The sequence below is a fragment of the Rutidosis leptorrhynchoides genome, chromosome 2 (genome assembly GCF_046630445.1).
Source record: "Rutidosis leptorrhynchoides isolate AG116_Rl617_1_P2 chromosome 2, CSIRO_AGI_Rlap_v1, whole genome shotgun sequence".
In the NCBI taxonomy this organism is placed as follows: domain Eukaryota; kingdom Viridiplantae; phylum Streptophyta; class Magnoliopsida; order Asterales; family Asteraceae; genus Rutidosis; species Rutidosis leptorrhynchoides.
Genome location: NC_092334.1, coordinates 66800704 through 66818851, shown reverse-complemented (window position 1 = coordinate 66818851; position 18148 = coordinate 66800704). Strand labels below are relative to the sequence as shown.

General features: G+C 34.5%; 1 protein-coding gene across 1 annotated transcript in view; it reads left to right on the top strand.

Moving 5' to 3' along the window:
- Positions 1–3216: 3216 nt before the first annotated feature.
- Positions 3217–18148, top strand: part of LOC139887942 (uncharacterized) — a 35260-nt gene continuing 20328 nt past the window's right edge. The window contains exons 1-2 of the mRNA XM_071870987.1: positions 3217–3291; positions 16240–16798. Of these exons, the coding sequence (XP_071727088.1) occupies positions 3217–3291; positions 16240–16798 (634 nt within the window). The remainder of the gene's footprint in view (positions 3292–16239; positions 16799–18148) is intronic.

Sequence of the window (18148 nt, the reverse complement as noted above, 5' to 3'; positions counted from 1 at the left end):
GGACGTTCGAAAATCCGGAACCGGGACTAAAGTCAACTCTCAACGGTCGATGCAACGGACTAAAAATTACAAGTCAACTATGCACATGAATATAATATAATATATAATTAATTCTTAAAATTAATATATATATTTTATTATATTTAAAAAACCGTCGGCATAAGAAAACAAGCACATGTGAGCCTCCCCAGCTGGCCATGCGATCGCATGGCCTTGAAGGGCAAAGCTCATACGATCGCATGAGGCCCTTTTTCAGCTCACAGGCCTATAAAAGTCGCAGTTTGGTTCAGTGTAAGAGAGATATATATCCATCCAACTCTCAACGTATATATATATATATATATATATATATATATATATATATATATATATATATATATATATATATATATATATATATATATATATTAATTTTAATTATAATTATAATTTCTAATAATAAGGGTATGTTAGCGAATGTTGTAAGGGTGTAAGTCGAAATTCTGTCCGTGTAACGCTACGCTATTTTTAATCATTGTAAGTTATGTTCAACCTTTTTACATTAATGTCTCGTAGCTAAATTATTATTATGCTTATTTAAACTGAAGTAATCATGATGTTGGGCTAAAAATACTAAAATTGGGTAATTGGGCTTTGTACCATAATTGGGGTTTGGACAAAAGAACGACACTTGTGGAAATTACACTATGGGCTATTAATGGGCTTTATATTTGTTTAACTAAATGATAGTTTTTTAATTTTAATATAAAGATTTACAATTGGACGTACCTATAAATAACCATATACACTCGATCGGACACGATGGACGGGGTATTTATATGTACGAATAATCGTTCATTTAACCGGACACGGGAATGGATTAATAGCCACTAGAATTATTAAAACAGGGGTGAAATTATGCACAAGGACACTTGGCGTAATTGTTAACAAACTATTAAAACCTTAATTTACACGCAGTCGATATCCTGGTGTAATTATTAAACAAAGTAATAAAACCTTGTTACAGTTTAAGTCCCCAATTAGTTGGAATATTTGACTTCGGGTATAAGGATAATTTGATGAGGACACTCGCACCTTAAATTTATGAACGATGGACTGTTATGGACAAAAACCAGATGGACATATTAAATAATCCAGGACAAAAGATAATTAACCCATGGAAATAAACTAAAAATCAGCACGTCAAACATCATGATTACGGAAGTTTAAATAAGCATAATTCCTTTATTTTCATATTTAATTGCACTTCTAATTATCGCACTTTCTTTTATTGTCATTGTATTTAATTGCATTTTTAATTATCGTACTTTTTAATTATCGCAATTTTATTTTGTCGCACTTTTATTTATCGCAATCGTTATTTACTTTACGTTTTAAATTAAGTTTTTTTTTTATTTTTAATATTTTACATTAGGTTTTAACTGCGACTAAAGTTTTAAAATCGACAAACCGGTCATTAAACGGTAAAAACCCTCTTTTATACTAATAATATTACTTATATATATTTGTATTTTTATAAATTAAAACTAATATAGCGTTAAGCTTTGTTTAAAAGATTTCCCTGTGGAACGAACCGGACTTACTAAAAACTACACTACTGTACGATTAGGTACACTGCCTATAAGTGTTGTAGCAAGGTTTAGGTATATCCATTCTATAAATAAATAGATATCTTGTATAAAATTGTATCATATTTAAAAGTATTTCGTTGTAAAAATAAAGCTATTTCATATACACCTCGCATAACATCGGGTTGTCAGGCCCGATAGATCTATCAACAGGATTCGCGTTTACAATAACCATGTAAATAGTAGTTACCAAGCTACACGGATGTATGCCAGTGGTACAACTCAACGTAGAATGTATTTTAAAGTACTTGTGTCTATTTCGTAAACATTTATAAAAGCAGCGCATGTATTCTCAGCCCAAAAATATATATTATAAAAGCAATTAAAAAGGGAGCAAATGAAACTCACCATACTGTATTTTGTAGTAAAAATACATATGACGGCATTTAACAAGTGTAGGGTTGGCCTCAGATTCACGAACCTATATCATGTATATATATTAATACATATAATTGTGATCGAATAAATTTATATAGATTTAGTTATGTATTGAGATTAATATTTATATATAATTTTATTAATACTTATAATATATTATAATGTTTATTTGATATATGATTTAATTATTGTTATATAAATATAAATAATGTTATCTTAGTTAAAATATAATATTATGTAATATTAGTATACCTAAATATATTCTTATATGAATATCTTCTGTTTGTAAAAATTAATAATTGTAATAATACTAAATTAAGGATAATAATAATAATGATAGTAGTAATAGTAATAATCATAATAAAAATGTTAATTTTAATAATGATAATTTTTGTAAAGAAAATGGTAGTTTTTAATGATAACAAAATAATAATTTTAGTAAGAACGATATTTTAATAATAATAGTTGTTTTTAATAAAAAGATAAGTTTAATAATGATGAAAATAATAATACTTAATACTTAATACTTAATACCTAATAATTAATAATAATAATAATAATAATAATAATAATAATAATAATAATAATAATAATAATAATAATAATAATAATAATAAGACTACCTTTCAAAATAAGCTTTTAAAAATAATTGCTAGAGCCCGGGCTCGAACCCGAGACCTCTCGCTAAACCAAAACACCCTGAACCATCCCCCTACTCCTCACTTTCTGTCATATTTACTAATTAGTTTTCTTTTAACTCGTCACCATTTACAGTTCACGAATTGAGTGTCACTACTATCCAAATTTCGGGATATTGTCACTTATGAAATTAGTCTAAACGATCTTGGGTCTCGGCCCAGTAACGGTTTCACAGGCCCAAATAAATTGTTTAAGCCCAGATAACAAGAATTGGCCCAAGAGTAGCCCGATGCAAAAGGAATTCTGTGGGTTCTTGATGTCGTGATTATGGGGAACAGGGACAATAACAGCCTATATCATTATCATCTTGCGTTTATCCTAATCATCAACTTATCACTATTATTTATATACCGAAATTAGTGGGGGGAAAAATACAGCGCCGTGGTTTTTTTTGATCGAATAAGAAAGTAGAAACAAGAAGACCCACCTTGTTTTAATGGTTGTTTTCAAATAGAATTTCATACGGTCACAGAAATAAAGAAGCTGCAACACAGGAAGCAATCGATCATCAATGATTGTTGGTTGGTTTGCGTTTGAGTTTGAGTTTGACAGGAAAGAAACCGGCATCGTGGTTGTAGGGGTGGATGTATCAACGAGAATCCAAGAATTCAAATTACAACTTCACTGTAGTAGTGGGTTTTGGTGATTCATGGAGCTCATAGGTGAATACTGTTGTAGAAAATAAGAGGAAGAGAGAGAGAGAGAGAGAGAGAGAGAGAGAGAGAGAGAGGAGAAAGGTGTTGGCGGTGGTAGTTTAAGAGAAAATATAAGGTAGTGGTGGTTCACGAAGGGGGTGAGTGAAGGTGGTAGTGTGCGTATTTTATGGTGGTTCACGTGATTGAGGGTTGTAATGGTGATGGAATAGTGGCGGTTGTGGTGTCATAAAAGAGTGGCGAGATGGTGATGGTGATTCAAGGTGATGGTAACCGAATGCTCGAGAGAAGAATTCGATGGAGTCTTTTTCTTTTATTCCTCTAGTGTAATTATGTATATGTTGCAATGTATAAGTTTATATATATATATATATATATATATATATATATATATATATATATATATATATATATATATATAAACTTAGATAATGATAAGATGAATGGAAACAGTACACAATCACTTAAATCACGGAGTATATGAATGATTGGTGATATGTGTCGGTTTTCATAACCAATAATGGAAACAGGAAAAGAGATAGATCATAGATATTTGCATTCATTTATGTATATTATATTTATATATAATGAATTAGTAAAAAGGTAATCTAAGTAAATATCTAGAGATTATACTACTGGCCTAATAGTCAGTCGCCATTGATTATTGGTAATAATTTGAATTGCATAAAAATCACGGGTGACAAAAGGTCCCCAAGATATTCCACAAGATATTGTGTTCCAATAAAGTAAATAAATTAAAGTCTATGATTAGTAAAAAAAATACGCCGTCTCATATGGTTTCTGAATATTTGCTTTCCAATAATTGATACTATCAATCACGTACAAAAATTCTTTTAAAATTACAATTATTTGATTATTCTATCGACACTCATATCATATAATTTGGTTTATGCAAAGATTTTTAATTATAATGATCAAGTTGATGTAAAGTAGGTTAACATTATTAGTTGTAACTTTATTGTCTAAAGTTTCAATTCTAGAGATGGAAAGTGAGGACGATTGTTGGATTTATATTGTGAGTTCGAAATAGATCAAAACAAGAAAGTGATATCATGGTGAGTGAATTCGACAGTACGAAATCTAAAAATTATACTTACTGAAATAGTCAAGTTTAAATATAGATTCAGGTTTTATTATATAACTAAATATATTAAATATATATTTTCAAATAGACAAATTTAATATTTAATCTTATATATCTACAATTAATATTCATGTATATATATATATATATATATATATATATATATATATATATATATACATACTTAAATATATATGTATCTATTTACAAATAGTTGTTCGTGAATCGTCGGGAATGGTCGAAGGTCAATTGATTTCATGAAACAGTTCAAAATTTTTGAGATTCAACATAACAGACTTTGCTTATCGTGTCAAAAATACAATATCGTATTGAGAGTTTGGTTTAAAATTAGTTGAAATTTTCCGGGTCGTGACAGTACCTACCCGTTAAAGAAATTTTGTCCCGAAATTTGAATGGAATGGTCATGGTTGACAATAAGTATGTTTTTACGACACATACGAGCTAGAAATTAGGGTTTTATCATCATTGAGTAATATAGATAAAACAGTTCGATTACTCGAAGCATACGAGTGAAGCTGTCTCAAAAGAATGAAATGAGTAAATGAAGATTTGTCATATCTTTTGACGTAGATAGGATTGATTTCCAGAGTCCAGAGGATTTGGAGAAAATATTTGTAATAAGATTTGATTCTTCGGTAATTAAAGAAATTAGAATCTTCTTTGATTAAATGCGAGGATCTGTTTCGATTGCTTTGTCAGATATCTCACTATAATTCCACTCTCTTTGTTTCTTTTATATTTTGGAGTTTCATCCTTTTGTTTTCCCTTTTCGACTTTAAGTCAAGCGAATAATGATCCAGAATTCGTAGATATAGAGTTTCGAATGATTATAATGTTCTAAGCAGGAAGGAACGTGATAGCATGATTTGATTTTCAAATTTATCCACATCACGAAAGATAGAACTATCAAGAATATACTTTCTTGATATGTTCAGAAGTTAAGCAGAATGAAAGAGTTATGTAACATGGCACATGATGATGTTAGGGTCTGTGAATCATCACGTTCTATTAGAAACTCAGCATGACTTACTGTAATATAATCACGTTGGCCGGACGTCATTATATTATACTAACCCATGCTTCAATTCCCAACACTTCTCCACAATTCATTCATAATTTATACTTAGATTTTACAGAAGTTTCCAATATAATGGAATACAGAAAACACGAAGAGGTAGATAATTTCGGACAAGAATATTTATGAAAATATCCTCAGAAATATCGAAGATATTTATGATGATATTTTAGAATTTCTAAGTTCGAAGGTTGATGTAGAAAAATTTTCCGCAAGATTTTAACATGACCTTGGAGCAAGATATACTCTAAATTTTTCATCGGATCCAGAATTATCTGGATTCTTTGAATATAGAGTTTGGTCTTTGTATTTGTTCTTTGTTTCCTTCATGGTGTGCTCAATCCGATTTTCAGTACCAAATTTTCTATCGAGCGTTCCAAACACTTCCTTCTTTATTATCAACTTTTAGCCATTATGACCATCTACAACATGCTGCCTCGTCAGTATTTTCAAAGTTAATGGATCTGGGTCATCGGTAATCAAATCGAGGTGGTTTCAGGAGAATTGGGTTTTTAGATGATTAAACGCTGATGGTAATATGGTGGAATATAAAAGGTTCCCCAGTAACAATAAAGAGTACACATATATATCAAGGTTATAATAAGGTTGTTTCGGATGAAAAGTCGGAGTTGACTTACTGGAGCTGTGACAAAATTTGCTACTTTGAAAGGAACTACCAAATTATTTTGGGTAATAATAACACTAAAGGAATTAGCACAGCTACGTGTTAAACGTTTACTCAGTTTTCGAGGGTTTTTCAGGTGCATAACTATATGCATCAATCTTTTCTTCCGTAGATGAAGTGCGGCTGGTTCATCCTCTCGATCGAGGTATTTTCAAAAATCATGAAAGATTTGAACATGGATTAGAATCGTCAAGATTCAAATGAGGTTTAAGATGAAATCAAGTGGCAAACTTGAAGAATTATTTAGTTTCATATGTTATAATTAATATTTTAATTCATTTTTAATTGTCCAATGTTGATAGTCCCATAATCGGTTTATATATATAAAATTTTAGAATTATCCCACTACGTATTGTATACGTATTGTCTTTGCATCAACCCAGAGACGTATTGTAGACATATTGTCTTAGAATTAACTAAGACGTATTGTGTACGTATTGTCTTAGGATTTATCAAAACGTATTGTATACTTATTGTGTTAGGATGTACCAAATATTCGAATTAATAAATACGTATCATGACCCGTGTACAACTTATTATCTCAGAATTAATCCGACGTATTGTGTACATGTATCCCGATTTTAAAGTGCTTAAAATAAATAACAGAAATTAAATGATGATAAATAAAATTGCGAGAATGTAAATTGCGATAATTAAATTGCGATAAATAAAATGTAACCAGTTAGCTAGGAACAGTTAGCGTGGATTCTTAACAAATTTCTTCTCATAGTTAAATTGTTTGTTTCTAACAAATTTTATTTTTCCAATGTTTTCTTCATTATGCCACTTGTTTGATTCTGATATGTCAAAATCCAAATATGAAATTGAATAAAAATGGTTATTCTGTGGTGTACAGATTCATATATCGGTGAATGTAAACAGGGTAATAGATGATCATTGAATCAGATTCGAAGAATGTACAGTGTAACTTATTAATGTGAAATCCAAATATTCCTCGGGTATTACCTACCCGTTAAAATATTTTCACCATTAACAGTTTGTACGAAAGAATTTTTAATTACAATCTTTATGAAAACATATATACATATTTATTTTCTTCAGATGTAATCATGGATTTAATGAGTTAATATGATATTAATCTCATTTGCTTTTCAGTTTGAGCCAGAATAAGTATTCTCTAAAACTATTAGGAACCACATATTCTTCGCAGAATATTAACGAAGTTATGGTTCAATACTTCATTGTTCATTGTTGTTGGTACTCCTTGGTATATATGGTGCGTATGATGTTGATGTTCGTGGTAAAGATTTTTAATGATGAGGTGTGGGATGCGGATGTTGATGTTGTTGATGGTACTGTTGCTGCCGGTGATGCTGCTGGTGCTTATGGTATTGAGGCTTGCGATGTGGACGTTACTGGTGGTACTGGTGTTGCTGATGGTGCTTGTAATCTTTACACCATACGTTCCAAAGCCACTACTCGAGTGCGAAGCTTGTTGACTTCTTTTATTACACCGGGGTGATTGTCGGTTCGGAAGAGCGGATAAATAAAATCTAGAATTTGATGTAGTATATAATCGTGGCGAGATACTCGAGAAATGAGAGAGAAAATGGTGTGTCGGACAGGTTCACCGGTAAGTGCTTCAGGTTCTTCACCTAGAGGTGAATTCGGTTGGTGGAAAGGATCGCCTTCTTCGCGTCTCCATTGGTTAAGTCGACTACGAACCCATCAGATAAATTGGGGATGGCTGATTGGTTGATTCATTCTAGTGACGTTGTCTTCAGAGCTCGAGTGAAAATCCATATCGGAATCCGAGGGACTTGAACTAGTGGTGAGTTCCATTTCGTACGATTAGATAAAGGGTTTTCGATATGAAAAGAATTTCGAATATCAGATGATATTCTAATTACATAGAATACTTATGTTCAATATAGAATACTCGTTTTTCACTGTAGCACTGTAGCAAAATACGGTTCACTGTAGCAAATAGTGTTTTACTGTAGCAAATAGTGTTTTACTGTAGCAAATCACTGTAGCAAACTCGTTTTCACTGTAGCACTGTAGCAAAATACGGTTTCACTGTAGCAAATAGTGTTTTACTGTAGCAAATTGTGTTTTACTGTAGCAAAGTAATTTTTACTGTAGGAAAGTCGTTTTTTACTTGTACATATATATATGCATACATATAATTGTTCATGAATCGTCGAGAGTAGTCAAAGGTAATTGTATATATGTAACAGTTCTAAAATTTTGAGACTCAATCTAACAGACTTTGTTTAACGTGTTAAAATAATAAATCGTATAGAGAATTGGTTTAAATAAGTCAAAAAATTTCGGGTCATCACAGTACCTCCCCGTTAAAGAAAATTTCGTCCCGAAATTTTGAGTAGTACCTGTTTCATGAGCGATATCAGTGAACAAATGTGGATACTTTTGCTTCATCTGATCTTCACATTCCCAAGTAAACTCGGGTCCTCATCTTGCGTTCCAACGAACCCTAACTATCGGTATTTTGCTTTGTTTTAATTGTTTGACCTCACGGTCCATGATTTCAACAGGTTCTTCGATAAAATGGAGTTTATCATTGATTCGTATTTCGTCAAGAGGAATTACGACATCCTCTTCAGCTAAACATTTCTTCAAATTTGACACGTGAAATGTGTCGTGAACACTACTAAGTTCTTGTGGTAGCCTTAATCGATAAGCAACTGCTCCAATTCTTTCGGTGATTTCAAAGGGTCCTACGTACCTAGGACTTAGCTTTCCTCGTTTACCGAATCGTACAACGCCTTTCCAGGGTGACACTTTCAACATGACTTTGTCGCCCACTTGAAATTCTAGCGGTTTTCTTCTTACATCAGCATAACTCTTTTGGCGACTCATGGCCGTTTTCAATCGTTGTTGTATTTGAATGATCTTTTCGGTGGTTTCGTGAATAATTTCTGGTCCAGTAAGTTGTCTTTCTCCTACTTCACTCCAACAGATAGGAGATCTGCACTTTCTACCGTAAAGTGCTTCAAATGGCGCTGCGTTGATGCTCGTATGATAGCTGTTATTGTATGAAAATTCTGCCAACGGTAAGTGTCGATCCCAACTGGTTCCGAAGTCAATCACGCATGCCCGTAACATGTCTTCCAATGTTTGTATTGTTCTTTCACTTTGACCATCTGTCTGTGGGTGATAAGCGGTGCTCATATCTAATCGAGTTCCCAATGCTTTTTGTAATGACTGCAAGAAACGTGATGTGAATCGGGTGTCACGATCAGATATGATGGAGATAGGTACACCATGCCTGGAAACTACTTCCTTCAAATATAGGCGTGCTAATTTCTCCATACTGTCTGTCTCCTTTATTGGTAGAAAGTGAGCTGATTTAGTTAGACGATCAACTATCACCCAAATAGTATCATGACTACTTGTAGTCCTTGGCAATTTCGTAATGAAATCCATGGTTATTCTTTCCCATTTCCACTGCGGAATTTCTGGTTGTTGCAGTAATCCTGACGGCTTTTGGTGCTCAGCTTTGACCTTTGCACACGTTAAACATTTGCTTACATAAGTAGCAATTTCTGTTTTCATATTAGGCCACCAATAAAACTTCTTGAGATCGTGGTACATTTTTCCGTTTCCTGGGTGAATTGAGTACCTCGTTTTGTGTGCTTCATCCAGTACTAGTTGCCTTAGGTTACCATGTTTTGGTACCCATATCCTACCAGCAAAATACAGGGTTCCATCGGCTTTTTCTTCAAGTTGTTTTTCTAACCCTTTGCTTATTTCGCCTTTTTCGTTTTCTTCTTTTAAAGCCTCTAACTGTGCTGCTTGAATTTGCTTTGTGAGATCAGTACGAATTGTAATATTCAAAGCTCGGACCCTAAGAGGTTTTACTCTTTCTTTTCGACTTAGGGCATCAGCTACAACATTAGCCTTTCCGGGGTGGTAACGGATTTCACAATCGTAATCATTTAACAACTCTACCCAGCGACGTTGCCTCATATTGAGTTGTTTTTGATCAAAAATATGCTGAAGACTCTTATGGTCGGTGTACACTGTACACTTGGTGCCATATAGATAGTGTCTCCATATTTTGAGTGCAAAAACTACTGCTCCAAGTTCTAAATCGTGTGTCGTATAGTTCTTTTCATGAATTTTTAGTTGTCGTGAGGCATATGCGATGACTTTTGTGCGTTGCATTAATACACATCCTAAACCTTGGCGTGAAGCATCACAATAGATCACGAAATCATCATTTCCTTCCGGTAATGACAAAATGGGTGCAGACGTTAACTTCTTCTTTAATAACTGGAATGAGGATTCCTGTTCTGTGGACCAATCATACTTCTTTCCCTTTTGAGTCAATGCAGTTAAGGGTTTGGCGATTCTAGAGAAATCTTGAATGAATCTTCGGTAGTAACCAGCAAGACCTAAGAATTGGCGAATTTGTGTTGGAGTCTTCGGGGTTTCCCATTTACTAATGGCTTCGATCTTGGCGGGGTCAACTTTAATTCCATGTTTACTGACAACATGGCCCAAAAATTGTACTTCTTGTAACCAGAAATCACACTTCGAAAATTTTGCGTACAATTCTTCTTTCTGGAGTATCTCCAGTACCAGTCTTAAGTGTTGCTCATGTTCTTCCTTGTTCTTCGAGTAAATCAATATGTCGTCGATAAAAACAATGACAAATTTGTCTAAATACGGTCTACAGATGCGATTCATTAGATCCATGAATACTGCTGGAGCATTAGTTAATCCAAAAGGCATGACTAGAAACTCATAGTGACCGTAACGGGTTCTGAACGCGGTTTTAGGAACATCTTCTTCCTTCACTCTCAGTTGATGATATCCGGAGCGTAGATCAATCTTAGAATAAACACTTGATCCTTGCAATTGATCAAACAAATCATCAATCCTCGGTAATGGGTACCGATTCTTGATCGTTAATTTGTTTAATTCTCGGTAATCTATGCACATTCTCATAGATCCATCCTTCTTCTTGACGAACAGAATAGGAGCACCCCAAGGTGAAAAACTAGGACGAATAAATCCACGGTCCGATAATTCTTGCAACTGGTCTTGTAATTCTTGAATTTCTGAAGGTGCAAGTCTATATGGAGATCGGGCTACAGGTGCAGCTCCTGGTATGAGATCAATCTGGAATTCTACACATCTGTGTGGAGGTAGCCCCGGTAATTCTTCTGGAAATACTCCGGGATATTCTCTTACAACCGGCATGTCATTAATGCTTCTTTCTTCAGTATTGATCTTCTTTACATGTGCCAGAATAGCATAACAACCTTTTCTTATAAGTTTCTGGGCCTTCATACAGCTGATAAAGTTCAGCTTTGAGTTGCTCTTCTCCCCATAAATCATTAATGACGTTTCATCCTTACGAGGGATGCGGATTGCTTTCTCAGCGCAAACAACTTCCGCTCTTGTTTTGGACATCCAGTCCATGCCAACGATTACGTCAAAACTTCCTAATTCTACGGGTATCAAATCGATTTTGAAGGTTTCACCAGCGAGATTCATTTCGCAACCATGGCAAATTTTATCGGCTTTTATCAGTTTACCATTAGCTAATTCAATAGTATATTTATCGTCTAGAGGTAATGATGCACATTTTAGTTTAAAACTAAAGTCTTTACACATATAACTTCTATCAGCACCCGTATCAAACATAATAGAAGCTAGTTGATTATTAACGGTAAACGTACCCGTGACAAGATTAGGATCCTCACGTGCTTTACTGGCACTAACATTAAATGCCCTCCCACGTGCGAGTTCTTTGTTCTTCTCCTTATCAGGGCATTGATTTATAAAGTGACCAGACTTCCCGCATCCAAAACATTTCTTGACATCGGTCAGTTTTGTCTTTACTTCAGAAACGGTGGCATAACAATCTTTCGCCACATGTCCTTTCTTGTTGCACTTATCACAGACCACTTGACAATAACCTGCATGATGTGTGTAACATCTTTTGCAGAACGGATGGGGTCCCTTATAGTTTGGACTTGCAGTTGCCCCATCTTGTTTACCTTTAAAAGTTTCTTGTTTCTTCAGGTGAGTACTTTTGCCCTTATAGTCTTCCCATTTCCTCTTTCCTTCAGTTGTCTTGACTTCGGTAATTGGTGCCTTAATCGAACTCTCTGTGATCTGGTCCATGAGTTGGTGTGCCATTGTCATGGCTTCCTGCATCGTATTTGGTTTGGACGATGTAACATTTCCTTTGATATTGATCGATAAACCGTCAATATACATTTCTATCTTTCGTTTCTCGTTTGGCACCAATTCGGGACACAACAAGGCTAGTTCCATGAAACGCTTTTCATAGTTATTGAGATTCGCGCCGATAACCTTCAGATTACGTAACTCAGATTCCATTTTTCTGATCTCGTTTCGAGGACAGTACTCCTCGATTAGCATCTTTTTCAGTTCTTCCCAAGAGATATCATATGCCGTATCTATTCCTTCTGCTTTAGCATAATTGTTCCACCAAGTAAGTGCACCATCTTGCAACGTACACGAAGCATACTTTGACTTGTCTCTGTTCGCACAATTACTGATTTTGAAAACGGACTCCATCTTTTCAAACCATCGGGTTAGACCGACTGGTCCCTCGGTTCCACTAAACGTCTGTGGTTTGCATCCTTGAAAAGTTTTGTATGAGCATCCGTTTCGTGAATTTGTGTTTACGGCTGCTGCTTTGGCTGCTGCTTCGGATGTTGCTTTTGCTGCTTCAGTTGCATCAATTCTTTCATTCACACGTTTCTCGACTAGTTGCTCAAACTCAGCATCCGACATTTGAGACATGTTTCTTCAATAAACACAACAGATATAATTTAATCATATAGAATATTATAGGTAAAATGAGTTGTCAATAGTTAATCGTAGCATATTAATAATATGAACCGATTATTATAAAAGCCTTTTCTTCTTATTAGCATTTTATAATTATTTCTAGGGTATTACCTACCCGTTAAGTTCATACATAATAGCTAGTACAAGGAATTAACTACTAAAATCCTAATAATATTCCACTATGAAAAATTATAGCGAGTTACTACATTATTATGTAATAATAATAATAAGAAGTAGTAATAATACAAATAATCATTCCATGCATTTATTATTAATAAACCAAAATAATACAATACCATACAATATTGATATTTTACATATGCTTATTTTACATAACAAGATAGAGTAGCACACATAAGTAATAAAATAGCGCATGGAAGATTTATGGTTGTGAGGTCGTTCATTCAGAACTATCAGAAACTTCTTCCCATTTGGTTCTCTCTGCCAATTGTTTGTGTGCACATGGTCCGACAGACATTCTGGCAGTGTATTTTATTTTTAGTTGGGGTTTTGAGGTACCCGTTACCTCAGTGGGTTTTATACAATAAGGGTGGTTACGGATCGAATGGTCCTGTTCTTTTTTAATAACTAAGGACATTTTATTATTGTGGTTGTTTTTATTATCTATAGCAAGTTGGAATTTCTCCTTAGTGATCTCTTTTATTTCATTAGCGAAATCCTCCTCCTTACTGATCTCGTCTGATGACGAACTGTCTGAGTCATGTGTAGGAGAATATGATGACGAACTGCAAGAATATGTACCGGTGGTCATGAACCGAAATCTGCCAGGCGTAATCGGCACAACCCGCCCGTTGGCGGTATATCTGGACCAATGTCCATATTTGTTTAGAAATGGACGATCCTCGTTTACTCCAGGGATCATGGGTCCATGCCAACGATACTGTGGCTCCGGAAAACTAGAGTTGGGTGGAGCTGGAACCTCCTCTGGGTTTACCGGGAGTTGAGATTCCCCGGCTAACACAATTTCTTCTTTAATAGGTATTGGAACGCCCTTTTCAGTTGTGGATAGAATAGATTCAGTGTCCGATTCCGAGTCGTACAAAATGATAGGATTAGAGGAAGTCATCTATCACATAATTGAAACAACAATTACGTTAGCATATAAATATATCACATATAATGTTTTTGACCAAATAATAAGCAAAAATCAGTGACAACAGATATGGTCATAGTCCAGACTCACTAATGCATCCTAACAATTACCAGTTAAACACACTAATGTAATTTCTGGTTCCCTATGACCTCAAGCTCTGATACCAACTGTAACGACCCGTCAAAATCGCTCTTGATGCGGCACGTTAATCATTGATTCCACAGTGAGGTTTTGACCTCTATATGATACGTTTTGATAAAATATTGCATTCATTAAAATAAGTGACTTTCTAAACATAGAAAGTTATAAACATGTGGGCGAGTGCTTAGGTATAAGCAAAACCCCGAAATACATAAGTCTTTAATTTACAGGTTGACATCACAGTCCAGTTATTTATTACACAACGCAGTTTTATTTTGAATGCAATAAACTTTGTACAAAGCATGAGAGACTCCATGCAGGCAACAAGCACATCACAGCGGAAGCATTCTAAGGACCTGAGAATAAAACATGCTAAAAAGTCAACACGAATGTTGGTGAGTTATAGGTTTAATTGCTCGAGTCATAAACATGTATAAAGATAGACCACAAGATTTCATCAAAAGTTTATCAATAGATTCTACGTAACAGAGCACCCTGGTAACTAAACTTAACGCTATAGTGATAATTACCCCATTCGTTTTAATACACGCAAACCAACGTGTCTTAAACTCAAATAACATACGTCCGTTAAAAGGCTAGCGCTCTAGCTCGGACGGGGATGTCAAGCCCTATGGATCCATATATAATTATTCGCGCCCACCAGTCCATATCCTATGTACTGGCAGCTACTAGTTACCAAAGCTAAGGGATTTTCGGTTTAACTCAGTGTAGAATTTTGTATGTACTTGTGTCTTATTGCGTTTAAAATAAATTGCATGTATTCTCAGCCCAAAAATATTTAAAGTATTTAAAAAGGGAGACTATAAACTCACAGTTCAATATTGCGATTCAATATTGTAGGCAAATTGCGTAGACGTAATGATGGTAGACGACTGTATGGTTGGTCTTGGATTCAAGAACAATACCCCGAACAATACCCAAAATTTCCTTATTTTAAAACGGTTTGAAACCCGAATTAAAAATACCCTCGAATATACTTTATTATTATTAAACTTAAAATTAAAATTATAATTATAATTATAATTATAAAATAACGTACATATATATTTATGAAATATTTCGTCGAGCAAAACTGACCTTTTATAGTACTTTTCGATTTACTGTAGCTCATGCGATCGCATGAGTTTTCAGTGTTTTTGCCATGCGATCGCATGGCCGCCTTTTCTGTTTTTGTTTGCTAGTTCGTCGACATCAAATAGTGTTTACTGTAGCAAATAGTGTTTACTGTAGCAAATAGTGTTTTATTGTAGCAAATAGTGTTTCACTGTAGCAAATAGTGTTTTACTGTAGCAAATCACTGTAGCAAACTCGTTTTCACTGTAGCACTGTAGCAAAATACGGTTTCACTGTAGCAAATAGTGTTTTACTGTAGCAAATTGTGTTTTACTGTAGCAAAGTAATTTTTACTGTAGGAAAGTCGTTTTTTACTTGTACATATATATATGCATACATATAATTGTTCATGAATCGTCGAGAGTAGTCAAAGGTAATTGTATATATGTAACAGTTCTAAAATTTTGAGACTCAATCTAACAGACTTTGTTTAACGTGTTAAAATAATAAATCGTATAGAGAATTGGTTTAAATAAGTCAAAAATTTTCGGGTCATCACAGTTTGATCGTTAGTTTTATTTGTAACTTTCTAAGTTCGAGCCTCGTCCCAACCCCAGATTTGTAATTCATGTTGTAGACGTTTTCTTTTTGAGGACGTTTACGTTTCTATATAAGTTTTCGTATTTTTAGCAAAAAAAATCAAAATGTATCATCCAAATTATTTTGCCTTTCAAATTCAGTGTTTGAGTTTCAGTCTTATTTGTTACGTTTGAAGGATTAAGTTTTGTTTTTGTTATTATTATTGTCATTTTACAATAGACACATGTTATAAAGAAGGGTTGAACAGAGATATAAAGAAGCCAAAAGGGAAGCTAAGAAGGCTGTAGCCTGTGCAAAAGAGAAGGCATATGAAGATTTGTATAGGAAACTAGACTCCAAAGAAGGAGCAAATGATATATACAGGATAGCCAAAGCTAGGGAGCGAAGGCCCAGGGACCTAGATAACATCAAGTTTATCAAAAATGAAGCTTGTCAAACCTTAGTAAAGGAAGACGAAATTCGGAAAAGATGGGAAAAGTATTTCTCATCTCTTTTCGCTGGTGGAAGACCTGAGGGTCACGAAGATCCGCAAGACTCTGATATAGAACAATCCCAGAACAACATGGATTGTGAGAGGATCAACCAGGAGGAAGTAAGAATGGCACTACGAAAGATGGGGAGAAACAAAGCTGTGGTGGGACTGGACCAATTCCCCATTGAGGCGTGGCGATGCCTCGGTGATGACGGTGTTAGGTGGTTGACTTTACTTTTCAACAAGACGTATCGAAGCTCAAAAATGCCTATGGAATGGAGAGTGAGTGAGACTATTCCCGTCTATAAGAACAAGGGGGATGCTCAAATCTGCGGTAATTATGGAGGAATAAAATTACTTAGTCATACTATGAAGCTCTGGGAGAGAGTGATTGAGACTAATGTGATGACCCGCCTTTTTCCATTTAATTTTCGTTTACTTAATTTAAAGTCCGTTATTTAATTATAACATCTCTCGTTAACTTGCGTTTTTAAAATATTTTGTTTAGATAATTCACGCACCCGCTTTAAACTTGAGGGACCAAAGTTGCTAAGTGACCAAAGTCTTGACTAGGTCAAATGGTCAACCTCCTCCTCCTCCACTCATTCAACCTCCTTTCTTTTTGATACTTCCACTTTATGCTCTCAACACCCAATTCAAAGATTCATCATCCATTTTCGATCTAGCAAGCGTTCTTCAAAACAAATTACATATTTGGAATCCTTGCATCTTTCTCTTCGAATCCATACCTGAAATGACCCGTCCTAATCCACCTGGACGAAGTCATCAACATTTGGTCCCATTGCGATGATCGGCTCCAAGTAATGTCCTTATATTGAGCAAATGCACAGCGGAAGACTTAATTACCTGAGAATAAACATGCTTTAAAGTGTCAACCAAAAGGTTGGTGAGTTCATAGGTTTATCATAACAATTATTTCAATATGTTAATAGACCATAAGATTTCATAATCATAAACATAATACACTCGCAAGTGTATGTAAAGCATTCTAAGTGGTTGAGCACTTGGTAACCATACTTAACATTTAATCAACGTCGCATATTCCCTTTATTATGAAATCTCACTACACCGTACCAAGTGTAGTCACCAAAACGAAGTACTGTGCAACCGTTGAATACTGGTCGTCCAGTCCGGTTGGGGTTGTCAGGCCCGATAGATCTATCAACAGGATTCGCGTTTACAATACCCATGTAATTAGTAGTTACCAAGCTACAGGGAAATATGCCAGTGGTACAACTCAACGTAGAATATATTTTTAAGTACTTGTGTCTATTTTGTAAATATTTATAAAAGCAGCGCATGTATTCTCAGCCCAAAAATATATATTGCAAAAGCAATTAAAAAGGGAGCAAATGAAACTCACTTTTGCCTTGAAGGTATTTAATTCGACTTGGTCTCTGATAGATATCACGAACCTAACCATATATATAATATATCAACATATTTTCTTTTTAAGTAATCGTTACATATATATATACTTTTAATACTTTTAATATTTTCTTAGTCCGTAGTTAGCAGTCCGATGTTAGTGGTCCACAATTAGTTGCTTAAATAAAATAAATAAAGACCCCATCGTATTCGTATTGATCAGAATTAATCTCGACCCATGGTACCATGTTGTCAAATGACGTGTTGCGTACATAAAGTACCGTGTTGTCAAATG